Raw genomic sequence first — 25,759 nt, forward strand, 5'->3', positions numbered from 1 at the left:
AATTCATACTAAACGCATCATCGTAACCTGACATCCTAAGGCTAAATATGAACACTGAAACCATGGAACTACAGTAGTGTTGTCATTTTCTGATTTAACTACATGGCTAAAAACTACCCCTTTTATTCTAATATATGTTTAATTTGCATCATGAACAACAGCCATAATTGTGTTACACACAAGCATGCTGTAGGTACATACACATTAAAACATGAGAGCAAAGTGACTGATTGCAAGTTTCCATTGAGTTGAAGCACACTAACAGCTACCTGACTTAGACTCTTTGAACACGGACATCACATGACGCAGGAAGTTGGTGAGCTGCTCCGCACTCTTGGAGTTAGGGTTCTTTGGTGTGATGTCCTCGTGGCACCATAGAGGTCCGAAGGCCCTGAGTAATGACAAGACAGTACTCCAGCCACTGTGACACCATAAAACCACCACCAAGATCAGACAGAATTAATGGACAAACGATTCTTCACATGACCCTGGAACTGATAATGAGTCTGTGCTTTACATGAGATTTCTATTTTAGATTTGCCAGGACCTGGCTTTTGCATAACAGGTATTATAACCTGGCTTCAACATACCATTAGTATTATTATTATTATTTTTTAAGAAACTTAAAGAAATTTAACTTAAAGAAATAAGACCTGCTTCTTTTTTGTTTTCAAACTCAAAAGTTTTCAAAAGTTATTATAACAGCAAAGGTGGATCAAATATGTAATGCCATGTTCAACAAGCACATGTGGGTTTGATTGGTCAGGTGTCCACAAACGTTTGGCCATAGGTGCTTTACTCCTTTACCCCTGTTTATACCTGGTTGTGAGGAACTCGATGAGCTTGTTGGTCTTCTCCTCAGACTCAGTTGGAGACTCCTCCAGGTCCTCAAGTTCAGCTGTGATCTGAGGGAGGTTCCCCATGCTGCCTCCCAGGCTCACACTGGAGGAGGTGGAGGAGGAGCTCATACCCGAATCTGCCACAGGAGATGCCTGCCACTCCCGTAGGAAGTCCAGACCACCTGTAAGGAAGGAAGAGGACTTTTCTTTTTGTCGCTATATTTTCTTAATGATCTTCTTAGTCTCTTTTCTAACACCACTCCATTTGATACAGGTATAGACATGGGAAGGGGGTGTCGATTGTATTCGATATTCATAATGAAGATATAACTCATCTCATATTGGAATCAAAATAATGGACACCTGCGGTAGGTCTATAAGCTGATCTGGTATCGCGACTGCACCGGTTCTTTCACTGTTTCTCTAAAACATGCTTCACACTATGTCTATCACACTTTCTCTGTTGGCGGTTAAATGATTATTTGTGGTAAGACTTACATGTCTCTCCTATGTGTAGATGAATTTGTTTGGCTGTGCATGTGTCAAAAACTTGGTCCTTAATACTGATAGTATAAATTTTTTTAAATTCCCATCCAAATATTTGACACACACTACATAGATAAAGTGCTAGTAATTTTAAATGCAGATGATTTGGCAGGCAGAAAGAGTTACAAAGTCTCGTTCTAGTCTCCTGTCTTATTATTTCATAGACAAGACAACTGAAATACTAATTCTCTCGGGTTGGCTGTTATATGATTATTTGTGGTGAGACCTGCTGTGTGTATTTTTCCTTCTGTTGATAAGACCTCATGCATTACCATCAGGCTTTGACATCGTAAATATCACCTCTACTCCCTGACTGTATCAACCTGCACATTTAAAACCATCATAACTTAGAATCTGATTACATGCTAATTCATATGCGGGTGTTGGCTGTTGGGTTCCTCTGTAATGCTATCATTGATGTGTGTATTTCGAAGTTGAAACTTTTCCAGCTGGACATTTCACTATAATTCAGTCACGCTGTTGACAATTTCACAATCATTCTGTACTTTCCTTGTATTCCCATTCGTTTCTGTACCTGTATGCTGGTATTCAGGCTGAAAGCTGGATTTAATGGTAAGTGTTTTGTTGTCGCTGATCTCCCTGGTGACCAGCAACACAGAAGCGATGACCTGGAAGTTGTTGTTGCAGGAGAGAGCGATGAGCAAATGCAGGAGCAGCCGCTTGCTGTGCTCAAAAACCTCGGGCCGGTAGTGATCTAAACCTGAAAGACCAGAATAATACCCGATGAGGTTGATGAAGTAAAATAAAATTTATTGGCGATTCATTCATATAAAAGTATGCCAAAATAGTGACTAGAGAGCTAGTCTTAGTGACTTAGATCACAAACTGTGTGGACTGCACAACTATCACGATTTGTCAGCTGCAACCTGACTGGAATCTTTTTAGGCACTTTATTGCACTGGTCTTAATTAGTCTTTATCACTGGGAAAGAAGGATGCACGGTGCCTTAGTGGTTAGCACATTCGCCTCACACCTGCAGGGTTGGGAGTTCTGCAACCCAGTAGGATAAGTGGTATAGAAAATGGATGGATGGATTACTGGGAAAGAAACTTTTGTTTGTCATGACAACAATGAACTTACTGGATCAAGATATTCAGTGGAACGGAAATTTTTTTTTTTTCAAAACCACTGATGGCAAATACCCAACATATCATATGTTTGCAGAGCCCTGGGGGGCTGTGGATCAGGTGGTAGAGCGGCTTGTCCACTAATCGTAGGGTTGGCGGTTCGATTCTCGGCCCACGTGACTCCACATGCCGAAGTGTCCTTGGGCAAGACACTGAACCCCAATTTGCTCCCGATGGCAAGTTAGCGCCTTGCATGGCAGCTCTGCTACCATTGGTGTGTGAGTGTGTGTGTGTGTGAATGGGTGAATGAGACACAGTGTAAAAAGCGCTTTGGATAAAAGCGCTATATAAGTGCAGACCATTTAGACCCAAATCTCTGTGAACAGTAACAAGGCTTCTATACGAATCTATACCCGAAGTTGAAGAAGAATGATGTGCAAAATATTCAGAAAAATATCTTATTTACACAATTAGACACAATACAATTATTGTGTGTTTGCAACAATGAGTCAGAGAACCTTTAGTTAAATTAAACCTAAACTAAACCATTCTGCTTTAATTTATATTAAATACTTGCAATACTTGTGTGCGCAGATGAGACATATGTACATGCTTTTATCGGTGATAAACATGCCTGCAATAGTTTTGACTGCAGATAAAATATCAGACGAAGAGTTCTGCACAAATCTGTAGACATGAGAATGCAATGGAGACAGCAGGTGATGACGACACAAAGAGTCTAAGAGAGATAAGCTGTGAGTTATGGCATTTCTTTCCCCTCCCCGATGTTCCATCCTTTTTCATCAGAGATTTTTCACATTTTTGGCATGGTTGCAATGTGTTATTCAGCTTTCCTGAAAGCTGTAATTACAGCTGGGAATGTAGTCGCTGATGTGTACAAATGCCACAGATGGGCCTTTATAACACAGCAGATGTCATTAGTGACACACACACTTATGCAGGCACATACATATTTAGTATATACACACACGCATACATGGGATTCATGCCTAAAACATTACTCATTACAATCAGTTACAATCACATACTTGGTGTCCAGGTGAATCTTGTTTCAAGCCTTATTTTATCAGTTTCAAGTCAGAAATGAAAGACAGAGAAGAGAAAAGAATGAAAGAAAGGCAGCAGGTGTAAAAGTGATGCGGTATTACCAAGGAAGAGGGCATGCAGCAGGAGCGGCAGATGCAGAGCCCAGTCCTCTCGCACACTGTGGTCCACCACCATCTCTGTCATGAAGATCACCGCTATATTACACCTATCAACACACATCAACAATCCCATGAGTCCGTGCGGTACAGTGAGATTCCCATTTCCGAGGATTGTAGCTGCTATTTTTGTGGTTTGGCAACAATAACATTAAATTACAATCTAATAACAATATATATATAATATAAAATAACTGAAAGAAAATGAAGGACACATTTTTTGTTTTATTTTACCACAGTTGGTACAAATGACTGCTGAAAAATAGTATTAAACTGCGCATCAGGGTGCATATTTTTACCAGTTGTGCTTCTTGTTTTAGTCAATTCAATAAATTTTTATTTCAATTCAATAAATTCAATAAATTTTTATAAATATATGCGTAACTATACATATTATCAAAAAGAAGCTTCTGTTCTTTTGATAGTATTCAACAAAGCCAAATGTGACATTTCCCTTAGGGAACAGCCAATTGACAAAACTGTCAGAAAGTCCTAGACTTGTGGGAACATTTGGTGCATAACAAGATATAAAAACATGCCCACACACAGTCTATTTTTGTGGGAAACTAATATGATATTGCTGTTGCTAAATAATACTATGCCTTCACCTAAATCTAATCTTAACCGTAAGCATATAAAAGCATATCTAATAGAATGGAAATTTAGAATTTTAGGAATAATATTCCCTTCTTTTTGAGGTAAAATTAGTTTCTTTAAGGGGACTTTTCAAATGTCCCATAATGATAAAATCCCCACATATTCCATTAAGATGAAAATACTTGCCCAACAAAAGCTTACCTAACACACACTTACTCACCACTGAATGCTTTTAGCACTGCTCCACTTTTATAAAGTAAACACTGACTGTCATGAGCCTACTGCAAAATCTCATGGTTGTCTTAGCACCATAATAACAGTGCTAAAAACAGTTAAAAAAAAAAAAAAAAAAAAGAAGAATATCAGGCACTCTGCACTGGTAAAAACTTTCCACTGTTGTAAAACTATGAAAGCATATTTGTATAGAAACTGAAATAAAGCATCCATGTTCACATACTAGACCTAAACAGACCCTGAAGTATTATTGAATGCTGTGTAAATGTGTGTGAAAGTTAGTATGTGTCTATGTAATGTATAAAATGCAGCTGCAATAATAAATTTGCCGTCCTAAATATTTAATTGAATCTGCTAGTCAAATGTGCTAGGAATACAAAGTAAGCAGAAATAAGGAGACTGAGGACAAGGCAGAACTTTTTTTACCTGTGGAGGGGCCCCCGTGGTGTGATGGTTTCAGGCAGGTAGTCCACAAGCGGAGCCCAGCAACCTCCATTAATTGGCATAGGCAAAGGTTGGGGCCGGTTACACTCTAACACACTGAGTAGCCAGCCAGCATACGGTGGGAGAGGATCATCTGCATACACCATCACATTACAGCAGGTATTTAATACAGTTACATACTATTTAAAAATACTAAATTATTTTGATCTGATTTTTGGAGCCACATTTCAAAGACTATGGTCAGTTATTTCTCAAAAACTATTACAGTAGCATTCAAACTGTTCTCTGTGCATTTAAGAAAGTCTTTAACAATTTGGAAAATTATACATCTCAAACAAGATTACATCATATTTCATTAAAACTTAATTAATATCAATAACTGCTTTTATTTACTAAAATGATAACAGGAATTATGCACACAAAAACAAAATTTTATAGCTAATTGAAAGACAATAACAGTTAGTACTGTGTGTTAGGTGCACCTGTGTTCTACCATTCTTTAATAACGTATTCTTGAATAATACCATCTGAGTAAAGCTGTAAAGTACAGCATCTGCCACTTCACTTGACTATACAAAGTGCCACTAGTCCTCCAAAGCATGAGTGCTGTGCCATCAGCAGCATATCATTAATCTTCAGAATGGTCTCTCTGAGCAGACACGCCAGGTATGCAGACCAAACACATGACAAACACACCCAGTATACTCGCACATACATACACACATACACACATATTCATATGTGGGTACATGTGGGGTAAAGGCACAAGCTTTAGACAGTTCTCTGGACTGGAAACAATCTGGATTGAAAAATACTACATGAGTGTTGGATTAATTAAAAATGGCTCAAAACATTACTGGAATTCTTAAAAGGTGATCACACTGATAATTCCTTAGATCTTCCATTCAGTAATGGAATTCAGCAAAACTCTCATTTATCTCATTTATGCAGCACCAAGATGCGAGTTTCTGATTTTGTTTTTCATGTGATGACTTTCTTATGCATGATCAAGTATAGATTCTCCTAGTACTGTTTGGTCTGCTAGCTTATGACAATCCCCAGGCTGACCTGCACATGTATCTAACTGCCTTTCCTTCCCCACTGTTACATGAGCACAGAACAATAACAGAATGATTTGGAGTGCATCTGAACGCAGATCATCAAAGTGGGTTTTATGAAAATGTCACGTCTTCTAGTCTTGCTGTTTTTACTAAAGGGCTTGGTCTCCTCTGAGGACGACTGTAAAAGATTTAAATCATTTTTACTTTTTGATGGAGTACAGCCATGCTGGGGGCACATCCTGGGATCTTGACTAAGGCTAGAAAAATAAAGTGATGCAATTGGACTTTTCCTGTTTATAAAATTTCTTTCAAAATCATCATTTGAAATTGCTTTCCTTTATAATATTTGTTTTCAAGCAAAATCACCCAGTTCCAATTCAGACAATTCATTTAAACGTCATGTTTTTGTTTATTTACTTATACTTTTATCTGGTAATATTCACACTAATCACCATATTCAAGCAGGGCCTGGTTATTTGAGCACTTCTGAGGATTTTAAATCTAGATCTGGAGTTGGCTTTATTCAATTAAACATTTGTAATCTGCTTCCAAAAATTGATTCAGTTAGAATCTGGGATCATTTGACAGATGGTGACATTATTATACTTTCTGAAACTTGGTTAAGTAAAGCTATCCCAGATAAGGAAATAAATATAAGTGGTTACACTCTGTTCAGATGTGACCACCCGAGAAAGGGAGGTGGAATTTTAATTTATGTAATGAATAAATTTCACACCAGGGTGATAACTGCAGTATCAATTAGTAAGATGTTTGAGTTTTTAGCTTTAAAAATTGAGCTTTCTAAATAAATTTATCTGACAGTGGTTGGTTGTTATAGGCCTCCATCAGCAAAATCTGAATGAATTATTACCTGAATTACTTTTAATTGTTCTATCACCAACTCTTAACAGTATTACCAAGTGATGTTCCTTTTCAAAGGGAACTCAATGTTGCGTGAGCTTCATGCTGTCGGAAGCGCCCTCACATGTGACCGGTATCTGAAGTCTGTGCAAAATCATGCCTATTTATAGGCCTGCCATGGTCGGGTGACATGGCATATCGCGCGTCGTATGACTATAAAACGGCGCCTGTAAACCACGTCATCAGCTCTTTTGTCTTCAGCGCAGCCACATGTCGGTATGTGTTTGTGAATGTGCCTAAAAATCTTTACTGCTCTCTATTTTCAAAAGAATATATATATATTCAGAAGTATATATACTTCTGTCGCAATCCTATACAAACAGAATGAGCTTTAGAGAGTTACTCCCAGCTCTCATGTTATTACAGAGGGGGAGGGACACATTTTTTGTGTGAATGGGAGCGGAGTGCGCTGCAGCGGACTCCGCTTCCAGCTCTCTCGTTTCTCAGCCAAAGCGAGATGGATTTCAGAAACTCAGGACACTGTTGAGGCAGCCAGCGGGCTAAGATCCTGAGGGTCCCATATGGATTTGGAGGGGGAATCGGAGACGACCGCTGCTCTATCTCTTGCTCTTTCCTCTGGAGCTTGCAAAGCGACTTCTCCTTCAACCCACCCTCTCTGACTCTGAGTCAGAGGGGGAGCCAGTGAGGAGGTGTGCGCTCCCTCAAGCAGCAGAAAACTTCTCTTTTTTCCTGGAAATTCACCATGAAGTGTCACACTTTTGGGGAAAGCTGTGTTTATAACCCCGCAACGTCAGATTATTTGGCCATCATGGGAGATAGACAGAATGGCTACTATGCTATACCGAAGGTGGAGGAGGTGCTTACAAGCCACCTTGCTCCATTGACGGCAGCAAAATCAGAGGGCCATCAGTGCCAACAAGGCAAAAGGAGCGGCCTTGAGGGGCTGCAGAGGGAGGTATCAGGGGATGAGAGGTTGTTAGGGCAGTTAGCCCCAGTATTTGATCGGTGTCATCTGAACCATTCTCTTTGGACATACAGGTTCAGGATGTTGACGCTAAAACTTATCATCCCACAGACTCAGTTTGAGGATTGGGTTGTGACGCTAGATCTTAAAAGACGTATAGTCCAATGACCAGTCACAGGAAGTTCCTGAGGTTCGCGTTTGGAAACAATATAAATATCGTTTCTTCCTTTTGCTAGCTTTATCCCCTCGCACCATCACGAAGTGCATGGATGCTGCGCTGGCTCCTTTGGGACTCCAGGCCATCCGTGTGCTAAACTACCTGGACAACTGGTTAATTTTAGCGTGGTCCAGGAAATTGGTGATTCAACATCAAGATGTAGTTCTCAGCCACATGAGAAGCATAGGACTCAGGTTGAACCTCAGGGAAATTTGCTTCTCCAGTTGAGCATGACTTTTCTAGGGGTTATATGGGATTTGAATATGATGAGGGCATATCTATCCCCAACCATCCTATCAACACTGAGCAAGATAAAGTTAGGTTTGGGCTTATTGCAGCAGCAGCCAACATAATACTGTTGGGTCCATTGCACATGAGACCGTTCAGTGGTGGCTGAAAGTCTCAAACAAAATGTTTCATCCGAGGATGAAACCCCTGAGAGTAATCAGTGTCACGCGGCAATGCCTATGTGCTCTGAAAACTCGGAGGTGTCCCCAGAAGTTTCTAGCCTCAGGTCACACTCTAGGGGCATCTCTTATCGCAAAATGGTAATGTCAGACACCTCCCTCATGGTCTCTGGAGCAGCCCTCATCTAGTATGGCATCTAAATCGTCTAGATGTGTGGGCCGTATTTCTAGCACTGAAATTCTTCTCCTCAGGTAAGAGGTCACCATGTGTTAGACAATACAGCGCTGGTCTCATATATCACCAGGGAGGATTACTTTTGTGCCCCTCTTCAGTCAGGCTCAACTGATTCTTCTCTGGCGGAGGGGAAGTTTTGTCAGTGATTGCAATGTACATTCTGGGCAACTGGAATGTGGGGGCGGACATCCTGTCGAGGCAGGGGCTGAAGCCCAGGGATTGGAGGCTCTATCCACAAATGGGTGAGTCCATATGGTGGAGGTTTGGCCGAGCGGAAGTGGACATGTTTGCTTCCGAGGAGACAACACGCTGCAGACTGTGGTTCACCCTCACTCCTCCCACACCAAAGACAAAAGATCAGGGCTGGACGCCATGGTACACACATGGCCGAGGTCATGTCTGTACGCTTTTCCCCCAGTCGCTCTGCTCCCACAGGCTCTAGCAAGAGTTTGCCAAGATCGTGCTATGTCTGCTGCTAGTAGCACTGAATTGGTCTGTTTGGTTCTCGGAGATAAAATCTCTGCTGGACGGTACTCCTTGGGAGATTCCCTCACACAGGGATCTATTGTCTCAAGAAAGAACTATGGAAAGTGTGAGTCTGGCCACTGAGGGGCCAGCTCACAGTTGACAGACCTTCCTGGACCACAGAAGCTTAGGGTTAGGGTTAGGTAGCTCTTTTGGCTGCCCTGACATCCCTGTTGCCCCTTCCTGCCTTGATTTTGCGCCTGGATTATCCTAGGCCGGATTATAAGTGCCTACGTATGCTGTACAGCCAGTAGTGTTGCAGGCTTTCTCCCCTGCTCTGTTCCTTATACCAGAATGAAGAAGATTGCACCTACTGTGTCCAGTGAGGGCTCCTTGTACTTACATCTGGCCAGTGGCATACGTCGGAGCAGTTATTGGTCTGCTTGGCTGTGACAGTAAACGTGATGCTGCATCAAGGCAGCACATCTCTATTTGGATAGTGGAAGCTATCTCTATTGTTTATGAGGCGTGCGTTCTCGCTACACCTCTGGGCATAGGGACTCATTCCACTAGGGGGGTCACCTCCTCAAATGCTTTATTTAAGGGGTACCCTTACAGGATGTGTGTGCTGCGGCTGGGTGGTCTACGCTGCACACATTAATTCAGTATTACAATTGGCCTTATTGGCCAGATCGTATATGCTTCTTGGAGATAATATCTCTGCTGGATGGTACTTGCTGGGAGATTTCCGTTTGCAGGGATCTATTGTCTCAAGCCAGAGGGTTGATTTATCACCCTCAACCGGAACTATGGAATCTGTGAGTCTGGCCCCTGAGTGGCACCAGCTTATAGATTCTGGTCTCTCAACTGAGGTTGTAGAGACCATGTTAAATGCTAGGAACGTCAGTGAGACCCAGTAAACTGCGCAATGGCTACAGTCCTGGAGTTCTTACAGTAACATTTTTTGGCAAAGTTGGCTCCTTCTACAATTAGTGTCTACGTGGCTGCCATATTGGCCAGGCACACTGCAATTGATGGAGCCTCTGTGACAGGCCTCAGTAAGACGGAGTGGCTATACTCATTCCCACAGCATGAAGCTCATGCAACGTTGAGTTCCATTTGAAAGGGAATGTTTGGGTTACCCATGTAACCCTGTTCCTTGAGAAGGGAACGAGTCGTTTCCCAAAAGTATGCTATAATCTTCGTTCAAATGACCTGTTATATCTTTACGTTCCTCAGGTCCGAAAAGAGCTGGGAAAAAAGACTTTAATTATAATGCTTCTGTTATTTGGGATAATCTCCAACATAATTTAAAGCTGACCATGCTTTCATAACTGAATGAGTTTAAAGTACTTCTAACAGATTCTGTGTTTTATCTCCTGGTAAGTTGTTGTTGTGATCCTTGATTGTGTTATTTTGTGTTCTTGATGTTGTAAATTTGTACATTTATGTTAATTGTTGCTGCCCTCTTGGCCAGGTCACTCTTGTAGAAGAGATTTTTAATCTCAATGAGTTTTTTAACCTGGTTAAATAAAGAAATGAATGAAAGAAATAAATTATACACACATAAAAGCAGGTGAAATATCTGTTGCTCTGAGCTTGTAATTTGGACACTTTAAACAGCACAGTAAACAGCCAGTGATAGCAAAAATTAGTGAAATCACAAAACTGAGAAGTCAAAGATGAGAGGTCAGAGGTCAACGATAACAATGTACTGACTTTTCTCCTCATCATAGGAGCCCCCGGAGCTGTTACTGTAACGTGACTCTAGTCGGTTATGTGCTCGCGCAGCTTTACTTAACCTGCAGACATACACAAAAACAAAAACATGCAAACATCAGCAGTGAGGACACACACACAAAGCACAAAAGCACTAAAAATTCATTTCCAAGAAAGAAACTACTTTGAAACTGTATACTAAAAAGGTACTGTTTTAGTATAAAAAGCTCAGTCTCTTATCTCTGCAGACAATTACCTCTCCTCGTTCTCTCGAGCTATCTTTGACTCATCCGTGTCTTGGATATTTTCCTGCCCTGCTACAACAGTGTTGCTGCTGGATGTTGTCCCTTCATCAAATATACAACACAGAAAACATCAGACTAACAAAAAAACCCAGACCATTATGAACAATAAATGAAGAGCAGTCATATTTCTTGTCTATGGTCACCTGAGGCCACAGCGGAGATCTTACTGCTGGCTGCAAAGCGGTAGAAAGGTGGGTTATCACAATGCAGCACTACAGGGTTAACAGGGTCAGTCTGCTGAAGTTCAAACAGCAGCTCCTCCATGGTCTGAATGGTGTTGTTACGACACAGATAGATCACTACTTTCTTAATCTAGAGACAGACAAAAAACACAGGTTTGTAAGATCTGAATGTTTGACACTGTGAGCTTTGTCTCTGGTGCCACACAATGTATCATGATGTGTACCAAAGGTCCCCAAAGGAAAGTGAAACATTTTGATGTTCTGTTGACATTTTTGTTGAGCAGAAAACAAAGAAAATACAGTAAGAGAGTAAGAGACAGTAAGACTGTTTGTGTATCCTTACATAAGGTAGTAGTGTGGTGTCACTGCTGACTCCACACAGGCTTATAAGGAACTGCAGTGTGATTCTCAGATTGTTGCTCCATTTGTCATTGGTCACTAGAGCATTCCATGCATTTTCCATCTCTGGGCCTGGAAGCTCATCACCATACTTAAGAACACAAATACAACATACTTAAAACACAAAGTAATTGGAATTATAAATTAAAGTACAAGGGCACCACAAAAGAAAGCAGCAGTAGGCAATATTTACTTTAAAATGGTCTTCATGATATACCAATGATACAGAGGTGCTTGAAAGATTGTGAACCCTTTAGAATTGTCTAAATTTCTGCATGAATATGAACTAAAACTTCCTAAAAGTAGATAAACAGAACCAGAGTAAACAAATGAAAGGAAAAAAATATATTATACTTGGCCATTTATTTATTGAGGAAATTGATCCAATATTATAGCTCTGTAAGTGGCAAAAGTATGTGAACCTAAAGAATTAGCAATTAATTCGAAGGTATAACTAGAGTCAGTATATTTCAATCAATGGGATGACAAACATGTGTGAGTGAGTTCCTTGTTTTATTTTTTTTTAAAAACCCAGAGATTTATCAAAGTCGAATTCTAGAGAGTCACATAATTTTGCCACTCACAGATATGTAATATTCTTGTTTCATTCATTTAATTGGGTTCCCTGTATCTAATTTTAGGACTTTTGAAAATCTGATGATGTTTTAGGTCATATTTATGCAGAAATGTAGAACATTCTTAAGGGTTCACAACCTTTCAAGCAATTTACAAATTTATTGGTGCTATTTTCCCCATAGCCATTTTGTTAACATTTTGTTTGAGACAAAAATACCCATTATATGATATTTTTTCTTTAACAGTGGAACAATGATATAATAATTTTTTTTAATGGAAAAAGGTCTTCTAGAACTTCTGGGAGTGGCTAAGCTTTTGGTAATGAAATCAGTAACCATCACTGACATAATACAATAAAACCAAGGACGGTTAATCCAATATTAACTGTAAAGGCTTATAAAACCTCATACTAATTATGGTGCAGACTGAGTTGTACCTTGGCAGTCATGTACATGAGGTTGTTGAGAATGAGAGAGGTGGCCTGCAAGGATCCCCAGCCACTGCCTCTGAGCGGGTGTGAGAGGCCCATGCCATCTGCATGCTTTTGCCCATCCTCTTCTGGTGTGCAGGGACTGGAGGCTGGGGGAAGCAGACCCGTGTCTACTAGCTCGATGTTGTTCAGCCAAGGCAGCAGGTAGGTGAGCATTATCTGCCTACCATTGGGATGAGTGGTAGGAAACCTCTGGCTGACCTCTGTGTGTGTGTCAAGAAAAAGAAGGAAAAAAGCAGAGTAGTGAGATTTTGCAGGCTTCGTCTTCCACACTGTTTACTCAGTGCTACTGCTCTGATACAAACAAACATACAAACACACTACCTGAGAAGAGGGGGAGAGTGAGCTCTGGGTACATGCAGGCAAGCTGGTTAGAGAGCTGTGAGAGGGATACACTGTAAAGAGGGGGCAAAGGGCCGTGGGTGCCATACAAGATGTTCCCTGACTTTTGGCCCACTATTCTTGCAGAGTACACAGATAGCTTTGCCTCCAAAACCTGTGCAACACACAGCAAAGGGAAAAAAGCAAGAGAAAAATTGAGAAAAATCAATTGAACTTGGAATAAATCTTCACCTTTGGTGGTTAAGACGTGTATCTTTCAGAAAATTCATGAACAAAGCAAACGACACATTAAATTTTGAAAATATATTTAATTTATATATATACAGTGGGGGAAAAAAGTATTTGATCCCCTGCTGATTTTGTACGTTTGCCCACTGACAAAGAAATGATCAGTCTATAATTTTAATGGTAGATTTATTTGAACAGTGAGAGACAGAATAACAACAAAAAAATCCAGAAAAACGCACGTCAAAAATGTTATAAATTGATTTGCATTTTAATGAGGGAAATAAGTATTTGACCCCTCTGCAAAACATGACTTAGTACTTGGTTTAAAAACCCTCGTTGGCAATCACAGAGGTCAGACGTTTCTTGTAGTTGGCCACCAGGTTTGCACACATCTCAGGAGGGATTTTGTCCCACTCCTCTTTGCAGATCTTCTCCAAATCATTAAGGTTTCGAGGCTGACGTTTGGCAACTCGAACCTTCAGCTCTCTCCACAGATTTTCTATGGGATTTAGGTCTGGAGACTGCCTAGGTCACTCCAGGACCTTAATGTGCTTCTTCTTGAGCCACTCCTTTGTTGCCTTGGCCGTGTGTTTTGGGTCATTGTCATGCTGGAATATCCATCCACGACCCATTTTCAATGCCCTGTCTGAGGGAAGGAGGTTTTCACCCAAGATTTGACGGTACATGGCCCCGTCCATCGTCCCTTTGATGCGGTGAAGTTGTCCTATCCTCTTAGCAGAAAAAAACCCCCAAAGCATAATGTTTCCACCTCCATGTTTGACGGTGGGGATGGTGTTCCAGGGGTCATAGGCAGCATTCCTCCTCCTCCAAACACGGCGAGTTGAGTTGATGCCAAAGAGCTCCATTTTGGTCTCATCTGACCTCAACACTTTCACCCAGTTGTCCTCTGAATCATTCAGATGTTCATTGGCAAACTTCAGATGGGCATGTATATGTGCTTTCTTGAGCAGCGGACCTTGCGCGCGCTGCAGGATTTCAGTCCTTCATGGCGTAGTGTGTTACCAATTGTTTTCTTGGTGACTATGGTCCCAGCTGCCTTGAGATCATTCACAAGATCCTCCCGTGTAGTTCTGGGCTGATTCCTCACTGTTCTCATGATCAATGCAACTCCACGAGGTGAGATCTTGCATGGAGCCCCAGGCCGAGGGAGACTGACAGTTCTTTTGTGCTTCTTCCATTTGCGAATAATCGCACCAACTGTTGTCCCCTTCTCACCAAGCTGCTTGGCAATGATCTTGTAGCCCATTCCAGACTTGTGTAGGTCTACAGTCTTGTCCCTGACATCCTTGGAGAGCTCTTTGGTCTTGGCCATGGTGGAGAGTTTGGAATCTGATTGATTGATTGCTTCTGTGGACAGGTGTCTTTTATACAGGTAACAAACTGATATTAGGAGCACTCCCTTTAAGAGTGTGCTCCTAATCTCAGCTCGTTACCTGTATAAAAGACACCTGGGAGCCAGAAATCTTTCTGATTGAGAGGGGGTCAAATACTTTTTTCCCTCATTAAAATGCAAATTAATTTATAACATTTTTGACATGTGTTTTTCTGGATTTTTTTGTTGTTATTCTGTCTCTCACTGTTCAAATACAACTACCATTAAAATTATAGACTGATCATTTCTTTGTCCGTGGGCAAACGTACAAAATCAGCAGGGGATCAAATACTTTTTTCCCTCACTGTATATATATATATATATATATATATATATATATATATATATATATATATATATATATATATATATATATATATATATATACACACACACACACACACATAATATTTCATATTAATGTTTTATGTTAAGTATTATATGTTGCAAAACTATTATTAAAGAAAATCCCTGTCTTATACCTGCATAAGCTGCATGGAGATCTCATAGATCTCTCTGCTGGTGTCAGAGGATTTAAAAAGCACCAGGTTCAGCAGGGTAACAAGGTCACATGGATAGTTTCTGAAGAAAGAAAAATAAAGATTTCCGGTCTGATTTTACATTGTGAAAAATATACTAAATTAATCCAAAAGTGTATAATAAAAACAATGTATCCCACATCATATGGGTGCTCACCTATATAATATTAATTGTCTACTATTAATATAAATATCCTAAATATGAACCCTTACACCCTAGCATACTGCCATTATAGTTTTCCAACCTGCTACCACACACTGTGGCGATGGCCTTAAAACAGCCTGAGGCCAGCTGGTAGGAGCCAGTGAAGCAGCGATCCACTGCCCAGTTAAACAAATTTGACTGATCTGGGTTTAGTTCCAGCAGCAGAATGACCACCTCACAGCCCAGTCGATGCACCTGTAGCATGAAACAGTGTGTATGGGATAAAAGCTTAAGAGACAGACAATTTTTACTGATTTTACTCTTAGGACTTTTCTTTTCTTTCTTTTTTTTTTTTTTTTTTTTTTAAATGTTTTTAGAAATAGTAAATCAATACTAAAATAATTTTTCCAACACAAGGAAGACTTTATTTAAATTATAGAGATTTTGTTCAGAGTTTTTTTTTTTTTTTTTTTTGTCTAAAAGTAACATATTGAATAAAAAAAACAGAGATGGCATGGGTTAAATAGGCCATCGATTTTTAAATTGAAATGGTTTCAAAAAAGAGCATGCAATTCATTAGCTCTTTTAAATGAATTTTTTTTTATCACTACTTCAATCTATAATCCCTTACTGTTGTTTCTGATTTCGATTGCTTTAGACTATGATTTCTCAGACAGAATATAGCAAACACATCTTACCCGCAGATCATGGCACCCAAGGATATTGTCTAGCCACTTGTAGAGATAGCCATCAGTGGACAAACCCACATTATCAAAAACTGGCCCACAACATAACACGGCAGACATAGCCTGGGAGGAAAATACACAAATAGACACACCGTGTTAGATACATGTCATGGTTAAATACATTCACTTTTTTTTCCCCCCTCATTCACCTACCATATAGTTAATTACACTGTGTACTAACAATGTCATAAATATGTCACAAAAAGACCATTTTTATTATATTTGAGGTACATTAATTGAACTGTACTAATACAGTACTAGTAGTGTACGATGTCATACTATAGCACACGGTATCTTCATTTAACCACACTGATGCGATCTAATGACTTTTAAGGAACTGTTTCTAATTTTTATATGCCTGTGAGGAATTTCATTTCATTTCATTGATAAGCCTTTGCCTTCCCTGCAACCAAACCAAATTTGTCATGGCAATGCCCTACTCAAACCATTTCTCTAAATATCAAGTCATACTCTTACAATTAAGTGATTAGGATAGGTAAACAGCACTCCTGCACTACCATCTTTATAATATTAGCAGTACCAGGGATTTGGTAATTTGCTGTACCTTTAAAGCGCAGTATTGGTAGCGTGTGATCTGGTGGTTGCGATCACTGTAGCGGTCCAGTGGAGTGAACATGACACTGAAGGGACCGGCCCATTGGCTGAACAGAATGAAGAGATGATGGCGCAGACTCTGCTGAGGAAAGAGGAATCGCCTATGGTGTACTGGATGGAGAGAGAGAGGAGTACAGCATATAAAAACACCCTCTGATCTGAATTTACATATTATTATTATTATTATTATTATTATTATTATTATTATTTAGTCATTAAATCTGAATGTACATATTGTATTCATAGAATGTCCTCTGTATTCATTGATCTAGGAAACATCAGGCACAAGACGGGGTACACCCTGGACAGGGTGCCAATCCATCGCAGGGCACAATCACATACACCATTCATACACTACGGACACTTGAGACATGCCAATCAGCCTACCATGCATGTCTTCGGACTGTGGGACGAAACCAGAGTACCCAGAGGAAACCCCCGCAGCACGGGGAGAACATGCAAACTCTGCACACTTATTTATTTATTTATTATACTCAACATACAGTTTTGTTTTATGATTAACACTATTACCATTTCTAATATGACAGAATACAGGCACATAAAAAAGGAGAAAAAAAGAGAAAAAACAAAGAACATTTATAAATAAAATAAATGAAATACATAATAACAAAAATAATATGATTGTTCTTCAGGTGAGTTCAATACCAAGGCATTCGTTCAGGAGGAAGCCTAGCTTATATCCTCAAGTATTAGATAGGAATCTTTACTGGGAAATCCATCCATCCATCTTCAACCACTTACTCCTTCTCAGGGTCACGGGGGAACCTGGAGCCTATTGCAGGAAGCATGGGGCACAAGGACATACACACTCACACACCCATTCATACCCTACGGATGCTTTAGACACGTCAGTCAGCTTACCATGCAGGTCTTTGGATTGGGGGAGGAATCCAATCCAAAGAGGAAACCAGAGCACCTTGAGGAAACCCCCGCAGCATGGGGAGAACATGCAAACTCCGTACAAACGGCCCCAGCAGGGATCGAACCCCGGAGGTGTGAGGCGAACGTGCTAACCACTAAGCCACCATGCGCCCCTACTAATAAATTTTATGGCTTTTCAACCATAGTTTTTCTGACCTGGATTAGTTCATTCAGAATCTTGAGAACTGAATATGTCTGTTAAAAAATGCTGAAACTACTGGGCAAATTATTCTGAATATTTGAGGTACATTAGTTTTTAATAGAAAGCAGTGTAGATGAAGATTGCCAAATGCTAATTAAAAGAAGAATAAATTAAGCAATAAAAGAATGACTATCTACTCCAATTCAGTAACACAGACTCACTGGACACCAGGTGAACAGATAGTTACTGTAGATACCTGGCACACACTGGATGAGGTTGGCCACCATGCCGCTGAAATGAGCTCTGATATCCTTCAGGATCTCCAACTCTTTATCGTTTTCTGCCTCCAGGAGCATGCGTGTCAGATCCACATACTCCAGGAAAAGAGCACCCAGAGCCAGAGAATCCCTCTCTAATGCCCCGTTAGTGCTGGAGAGTGAAATGTGTTGTTTAATGTTAGATCTGTGTTCCTTAACCGAAACTTTAATATGAGAAATTGCAGAACTTCAGTGTGTGTATGTGCAGCCCACCTGTCACTGATGACTCCTGAGTCAGCCAGCAGCTCAAAAATACGGAGCAGCTGCAGCCTCAGTAGATCTCTCCTTTCCCGACGCTTCTTATTCTTCAGAGGGAAGAGAATATTTAATATGAACATGTAGCATAACAACTGCCCGCGTGCAAAAAAATATCATTTTAAAACATGAGATTTCAATCAAACCTACCTCTGGTCGTCGCTCTAAGGCTTCTTTCATGAGTGGATGGAGTTCCTCCACTAGCTCCCTAAACATACACAGCAGCAGTAATAAGATACACAAAGCCAAAAAGTATATTAGCATGCACATCATCATTAATTTCATGAATGCATATCTTGTTTTTTCATTTTCAATTATCTAACAAGTGTACATTACTGAAATTTGTTCTCATATCTTCAATGATATGGAATTCATTCCATAAGTTAAATAACTTAGACTGAAAAATATTTTGCTAGGATAAAATGCCTGTGCTGTCATGGTTCATTATGTTCAAAAGTAATGACAAAACGCCCAGAGTGGTATGATAGCAATCTGTGTTATGAGTAAATAACATGCATGAATGCTGAAGTGAATACATGCTTTACAAGCAGTTCCTACACAAAAATCTACCTAAAAGATTTGTTTCCCTAATTCAGTTGATCAGTCAACATAAATCTAGTGCAACCGTGTCAGTTTAACATGCTTATGTTCTTTGGACTCCTCAGAGTGTTTCATCTTAGAAGCTGTTTTGAGTGTTACCTGAAGACGAGGGAGTTAGTCCGGCCAAAGCCCAGCACCAGAGACTCTGTGATCTCAATGCTCTCGAGCCGCATGAGGGGAACCAACTGCTTGAGGAGCCAGGCTACTGAGGGAGTTCCAATCACCTGCTTACACACACATACACACACAGACACACACAAGTTGTCTAACCTTTTGATCTTATACATTTGATGTATGTATCGATGTACTGTATATTGAGTCTTGATATAACTTGACTTTAATGAATGGTCTTTAATGCCTTGGATGTTTTCAATTCCTGCTCAACAAGGAGTTATGTCAAAAAAATGCCAAATCTTACACTTGGAGGCCTTTGCTCTCAGTGCACACTGGTATGCAACTTTCACTAGAGTTCATGATAATACCATGAGGAGAGTCATACCATGTGGGGCATCTACCTTGTTATCATATGTAATGCTGCCATCGGGAGTGGTAGCCATAATCTCAGGGGTGGAAGCCCTCAGGTGACCTGGGCTCATGATACTCGGCTTGGCTACACCCAGGCACAGGATTAGGTAGTTCCTCCACAGGGTCACGTAGCTATCGGCGGGTCCGGCTGTGCTTGTCTTTTTCGCGTACACTGGACTACTGCAGGGGGACATGGGTATTACTAATGGTCAGTTTAATTCATTTCCCTAAATTCAATTTTCTCCTTGAATTATTGCTAACCCTTAGTCTCTAACAAAGCATGTTAAATAATAAACAACATTTTGGATGTGATGAATCAACAGGTTTATTCCTGCAAAACAAGACATACACAAAACAATGTATTCAAATGTGGGACATTCTTCTGCGAACACATACGAACGTGTTAACAGGTTAAAGATTAGAACAACATAAATTTTCTTAGCTTGGTTCTATGGGCTTCTTGCTAGTATACATTTTTTTGTTAAATTAGACATGAATTAGATGTTGGCTTAACTGTACAGATTGCTTAATCAAAACAGAATAAAAATGTATTTAAGTTTACATTTAAATTTGCTTATTGATTGTTTCTTAACTCACTTGGGGTCCACTAGGGGCATGAGCAGCTGCAGACGTGTGAAGGCATATGGCCAGGCGTAGCTCAGAGCCATGGGACAGTGTTTTGGCAGGTGCTCCTGCCGGAGAAAACTATAGAGACACAAAACCCAGGGGTCCTTCACTGACTGGGCGAAAATCCACACATGAGAGGGGCTCTTAACATCATAGTGGCTGTTGACCAATCGTGCATTCCACTCCACCAGCCACTGTAGGTCCACATGGTGACTCAGTGGCAGAGTGGCCTGAAGGCACAAAAAGACATAAGAGAGCAGGACATTTATCATTCTACAACATAACAACAAAAACATTCACATTAGAGTGGCTGAAAGCAGAAGTGTCCAAGTGCAGAAGTGTTTATAAAAATAAAGAATGAGTGTCTCTAAACTTTTGACGGGTAGTGTATGTGCTCAAGGTAAGGTCCATGTGAGTACAGTATGACATCTATCGCTGAATATGAAACAAAACTGCAGAGTTGAAATAAGCTACTGTAAACACATATAAATGCATATGTGTTATCAGTGGAGTGAAATTAGAGTGCTTACTGAGTCAGACACGGCCACATGGACAAAGCTGTCTAGAACTATAGGGCTGAGCTGGTCCATCACTTCGATCATTGGCTTATCATCGTCCTGAAAGCAAAAAAAAACAAGGCAAATCCAGTACTCATGTTACAGCAGAACTAGGACCAGTTAATGATGATAAGAGTTAGAGTGCTTACTGAATCAGACACGATCTTGTTTTGTGCATATACTAATCTGGTTACAATAATCAATATAGTCGTTCAATTACAACCTCACTTAGTTGAGTCCAGCAACCAATAATGTTTCATAGTTTTCCCACCCATGACTCACACATCATTAATAGCTCTGCTGCAAAAGAATTCAAAACAAACTTTAAAAAAAAAATCATCATCAGGTATCAAAATAATCATGAGGTTGACACAAATGTTACCTCTGCCTGGCCAATGGCTGTGAAGAGCAAGCGGATCTCTCGGAGCACCGTGACAGCGAGTTTGCGTGTGCTTGTCTGGCAAGAACAGAGCAGAAGCAGGGCCAAACCCTCAACAGCGTGCAGCACCGTGGAGTGGGGGCTGCGCTCAACCGGCAACCTGGAGCTCCCACCAGCCTGAATATACACATTCATCAGCATACAGTCCAGTACTTTTGCTCACTTAAAAATTGAGTGGCGCTATGTTCTAATTTGTTGAACACATCGAAATGTACATATCAGAAAATGAAAGTTGTAATTCTGATCTATTGTCTCATATTCAGCTTTTGATCTCAAACATGTCTTCGGTGTATAGAAAAAACAAAACAAAACAAAAGAATCGGTGTTGGCATTGCCTTTTGGAGGGTACTGTATAAATACATTTTGACATATTAGCACTTACAACAGATACACACAAAAAACTTATATAATAGCATTCAATTTTGAAAGATGCATATATTCATTAAAAACATGTAGACTATTTATTCAAAGAGAAAAAAAGACCCCAATATTGGAGGAGACCAGGTATAATGATTCTATATAAAATTTATCTATCTATCTATCTATCTATCTATCTATCTATCTATCTATCTATCTATCTATCTATCTATCTACCTGATCTATAATCTGTTTTTGATAGATAGATAGATAGATAGATAGATAGATAGATAGAGAGATTTTTTAATTACTTTTAATAACTTAAGATTTTTTTAAATAACTTTTATGACTTTTAAAAAACGATATAAAGGACATGTATGGAGCATGAATTATCAAAAATGGTTCTGAACACTATAACTACTTTGAACAAGAGAGCTAGGCTGTAATAACGTGTACAATTTTACATGTAAAACATGTTGCATTGCATTCGTCTTGCATTCTAAAAACATTCGCATATGAATTATGTAAACTAGGATGAAGGCTGCATCTCATTGTCCATAACATTGTTAAATCTCTGGCTCTCAGCCCCTCACTGAACAGAGCAGACACAGAGAGATGTGTGAGTGCAGTGGGAAAGCAAGACCTCGCATTTGCAGGACAGTACTGGTGACATTTGGAAAGTTGCTAAGGTTTGTCCCAAAAGTCTCTAGATTTGTCACTAGGTCCTTTTATTTATTTATTATTATTTTATTTTTTTTAAAGAAAAGTTGCTAAAGGGGTCTGAAAAGTTGCTAAGTGGGGAACACTGGTCAGCACTGACAGCTAGATAAAAGACAGGCTAAGCTCTGTCTCTCCTCATCAAAAAGAAAATACAGAGGGAGAGAGAATGTGGGTTTTTTCATTCATGCACATTCTATTTGAAAAGCAATAATGTACACCTAGTACCCAAATGATGCCCTGTCTGAGTTTTTTCTTAAAACAATTTGCACCCCCTTCCGATCTCTCCACACCCCCACCAACCCCTGGGTGAGAACCACTGTTCTAACAGGTTAACATGGATCATTGCAGTATTACCTCTGCTGAGCGCTTGCCTGGAGCCTGCAGTGCCAGTCTCCACTGGGTGAGCAGCTGCAGCAGTAATTTTACTGAAGTGTCCTGCAGCCCCTGCTGTGTGTCCTGTACCTCCCGCAGCAGAAAGTTTGTGTAACCAAACAGAACGTCCTCTCGCCAATCAGAGAAGTCCAACAACAGACTCTGGAGGGAGTTCTGGGCAATTAGACGAAGCTCAATGTCCATGTGGACTGTCAACCTAAACAACATCACACACACAAGACATAATAATAAGAAGAAGAAGAAGGAGAAGACGACGAAGAAGAGAAAATTATTAGGAACCACAATGGAACCAGTGTGATGTCAAATGACCTTTTTTCATCATAACGGTAATTATAGCGGATCGTCCATAAAGTTAATAATGGCCAGATTGCCTGTTATATTCTGAATACATTTACTTGTAGTGTTCTGTCATTTCAGTAAATCTCTATCAAACTGTTCCCCAAGCTGGGTGCTCACTCACCTGTCTCTTTTTCTATGCTTCCCCTGTATCTGCCCATATCATTTCCTTTCTCATATTACTTTATCAAGGCATTAAATCTTTGCTATATTGTTTACTGGCAGCAATTGTTTCAAGGTCTCTCACCTAGCTAGCAGGTCAATAAGTTCAGGTTTTGACATGCCGTCTGGAAGGATGCGAGGAATGGCTGCCACACACGTCCTGAACAGGTCAATCTTTGGCTTCCTCTCACCACTGGAACAGAGAGACAGAGAGAGAGCGAGAGAGAGAGAGAGAGAGAGAGAGAGAGAGAGAGATGAAGTCCACAGATGACTCATGATAACTGGTTGTGAGTTTCCTTGTCTCCTACATTTCCTCCCACATTCACACACAGGTAAATACCAGGCCATGAAAGGGGATACTCTGACTTTTAAAAGACATTCAGCTGAAGCTTGATCCAGCCAGGCTGAAACAAGAGCACTGGAAAACACCCACACAACTGCAATGTGCTGCAAAATAGCACCTTGTAAAAGTTGGAATCTTCTGATATAACCACAAAGGACAATCTGACCTGTGTATTCACATGTCATCTTTATCAATCAGGTTGTTTGCAGAATATACTTAGGCTTAGGTTTGGTTTATGCTTAGACTTTGATGTTAGGCTTAGGTGTAATTGTCATCTTTTTGTGTTTATACCAATCAGATACCATGTTTGTGATAACACCCGCAATGACACGTAGGACTATGGGTGAAACTTACGTGATCATGTCCTCTGGCTCTTTGTTGAGCATCTGCACATTGGTAAGCATCATACAGCGGCCCACCTCCTTATCCAGGTGCCTCAGGATGTTATCAATTGCCTTCCTCACCTGCGAGTAGTACAGTGCCATACCTAAAGGGGAACACAGAGTCACGGTTAACTTATAAAAACATACACCTTATTTATAGCCCTTCAATTTATTAACCAACAACAGCAAAGCATACATCTAACGGTACAGCCATACAGAGATTACACATTCCATTTCCAGCTTCAATGCTTCTTTAGTCTATAGATGTTAAAGATGAACATAAATAAATGCAATCGATGCATAGTGCAATAGATGTGCAAAATAATAGATGTATGTGTGTCATATTACACTGGTTTAAGACCATTCGAACTATCGGGACTGGAATCACATGGGACCAAACAAAAAATGGCCAGTTTTTAATCTCATGTGAGGCGGTCAGATGTGAAGCTGCTGGCAGGATAATCTACATCGGGAGTGTATCCAGTGTCACACAGAAAAGGAAGGGTTCCTGTCTGAGTCTGGTTCCTCTTACGGTTTCTTAATCATGCTGTCTCAGAGAGTTCTACACTATAAGACCAAAAGTTTTTGGACATCTTATCATCACACCCATATGTGCTTTTTGAACATCCCATTAAAAATTCAGACCCTTCTTTGCTGTTATATCAGCAAAAGTATAACACCCACTCTTCAGTTAACCTCCATCTTGATTCCGGAGCATGGTTGTGGGTATTTGTCCATTCAGCCACAATAGCATTAGTGGTAAATGGTCTGCACTTATCTACGCCTTTTAACCTTAGCGGTTCTACAAAGCGCTTTCACATTCACCCATTCACGCACACACTCACACACCAATGACAGCAGAGCTGACATGCATGGCTATTGGGAGCAACTTAGGGTTCAGTGCCCAAGGACACTTCAGTATGTGGAGTCATGTGGGCTGGGGTTCGAACCACCAACCCTGCAATTAGTAGACAACCCGCTCTACCAACTGAGCCACAGCTGCCATAGTGTCATTGATGTCGGGTGTGGAGGCCTGGGGTGCAGTTAGCATTCCAATTCATCCCAAAGGTGTAAGTTCTCAAGATCTACTCGAAGCTCAGCAAAACCTGTCTTCACGGACATCACTTTGTGCGCATTGTTATGCTAGAACATATTTGGGCCTCTTAGTTCCAGTGAAGGGAAACTGTAATGCTACAGCACACAAAGACATTCTGTACAATTATGTGTTTCCAATAATGTTACAACAGTTTGTGGAAGGACCAGATATGGATGTGATGGTCAGGTGTCCCCAAACTTTTGGCCATATAGGTTTACACAACAGCCACTTGCACAGATACAAACCACCACTCTATTGTACTTGTATATGGGCTGAACACTCACCAATGAGCTTAGCCTGCTCTTCTGTGAGAGTCTTGCTCAGGTAGGTCTTCTTTTTCTTCAGGGTGTTTCCTGAGGGCAGTGTAGCGCCAGTGTTAGGCATTGGCGGCTCGCCGTCCTTCTGTTGCAGGCTGTCCGCTATGACCAAGAATGCTCTCAAAGCAATGTTCATTCTCTATATAACACAAGTACACACACTGATACCCTCTCGATAGGTATTTCATTATTTTGACAAACTATAAAATAATCTCGAATAACCAAATGATATCATGAACAAATTATAGAATGAACAGGTCATTAGAAATCTTACTAAAGGAAACATTGTGAAAATGATACATACATTTATTGCTCAATAATAGATTTATACATTTGTGTTCATCGTTACTGATTTATGAGCCGTTAA

The 25,759-nt window shown here is 40.3% G+C and overlaps 1 protein-coding gene across 13 annotated transcripts in view; it reads right to left on the reverse strand.

Moving 5' to 3' along the window:
• Positions 1-25,759, reverse strand: part of fryb (furry homolog b (Drosophila)) — an 87,847-nt gene that overhangs the window by 18,865 nt on the left and 43,223 nt on the right. For 8 of the 13 annotated variants that reach the window (XM_053686682.1, XM_053686679.1, XM_053686677.1 and 5 more), the window contains 27 exons: positions 25,360-25,531; positions 23,951-24,083; positions 23,339-23,446; positions 22,717-22,951; positions 21,229-21,402; positions 20,820-20,906; positions 20,260-20,519; positions 19,653-19,842; positions 19,237-19,364; positions 18,688-18,745; positions 18,496-18,587; positions 18,222-18,394; positions 16,832-16,992; positions 16,219-16,329; positions 15,621-15,775; positions 15,319-15,418; positions 13,198-13,369; positions 12,820-13,076; positions 11,752-11,898; positions 11,370-11,538; positions 11,178-11,268; positions 10,922-11,004; positions 4,954-5,104; positions 3,643-3,746; positions 1,921-2,106; positions 820-1,021; positions 270-421 (listed from right to left, as the gene is read on the reverse strand). In XM_053686682.1, coding sequence (XP_053542657.1) covers positions 270-421; positions 820-1,021; positions 1,921-2,106; positions 3,643-3,746; positions 4,954-5,104; positions 10,922-11,004; positions 11,178-11,268; positions 11,370-11,538; positions 11,752-11,898; positions 12,820-13,076; positions 13,198-13,369; positions 15,319-15,418; positions 15,621-15,775; positions 16,219-16,329; positions 16,832-16,992; positions 18,222-18,394; positions 18,496-18,587; positions 18,688-18,745; positions 19,237-19,364; positions 19,653-19,842; positions 20,260-20,519; positions 20,820-20,906; positions 21,229-21,402; positions 22,717-22,951; positions 23,339-23,446; positions 23,951-24,083; positions 25,360-25,531 — 4,051 coding nt within the window. The remainder of the gene's footprint in view (positions 1-269; positions 422-819; positions 1,022-1,920; positions 2,107-3,642; positions 3,747-4,953; positions 5,105-10,921; positions 11,005-11,177; positions 11,269-11,369; positions 11,539-11,751; positions 11,899-12,819; positions 13,077-13,197; positions 13,370-15,318; positions 15,419-15,620; positions 15,776-16,218; positions 16,330-16,831; positions 16,993-18,221; positions 18,395-18,495; positions 18,588-18,687; positions 18,746-19,236; positions 19,365-19,652; positions 19,843-20,259; positions 20,520-20,819; positions 20,907-21,228; positions 21,403-22,716; positions 22,952-23,338; positions 23,447-23,950; positions 24,084-25,359; positions 25,532-25,759) is intronic. The other 5 variants (XM_053686680.1, XM_053686676.1, XM_017489586.3 and 2 more) reach the window with 3 other exon arrangements.

The sequence above is a fragment of the Ictalurus punctatus genome, chromosome 16 (assembly GCF_001660625.3).
Source record: "Ictalurus punctatus breed USDA103 chromosome 16, Coco_2.0, whole genome shotgun sequence".
Lineage (NCBI taxonomy): Eukaryota > Metazoa > Chordata > Actinopteri > Siluriformes > Ictaluridae > Ictalurus > Ictalurus punctatus.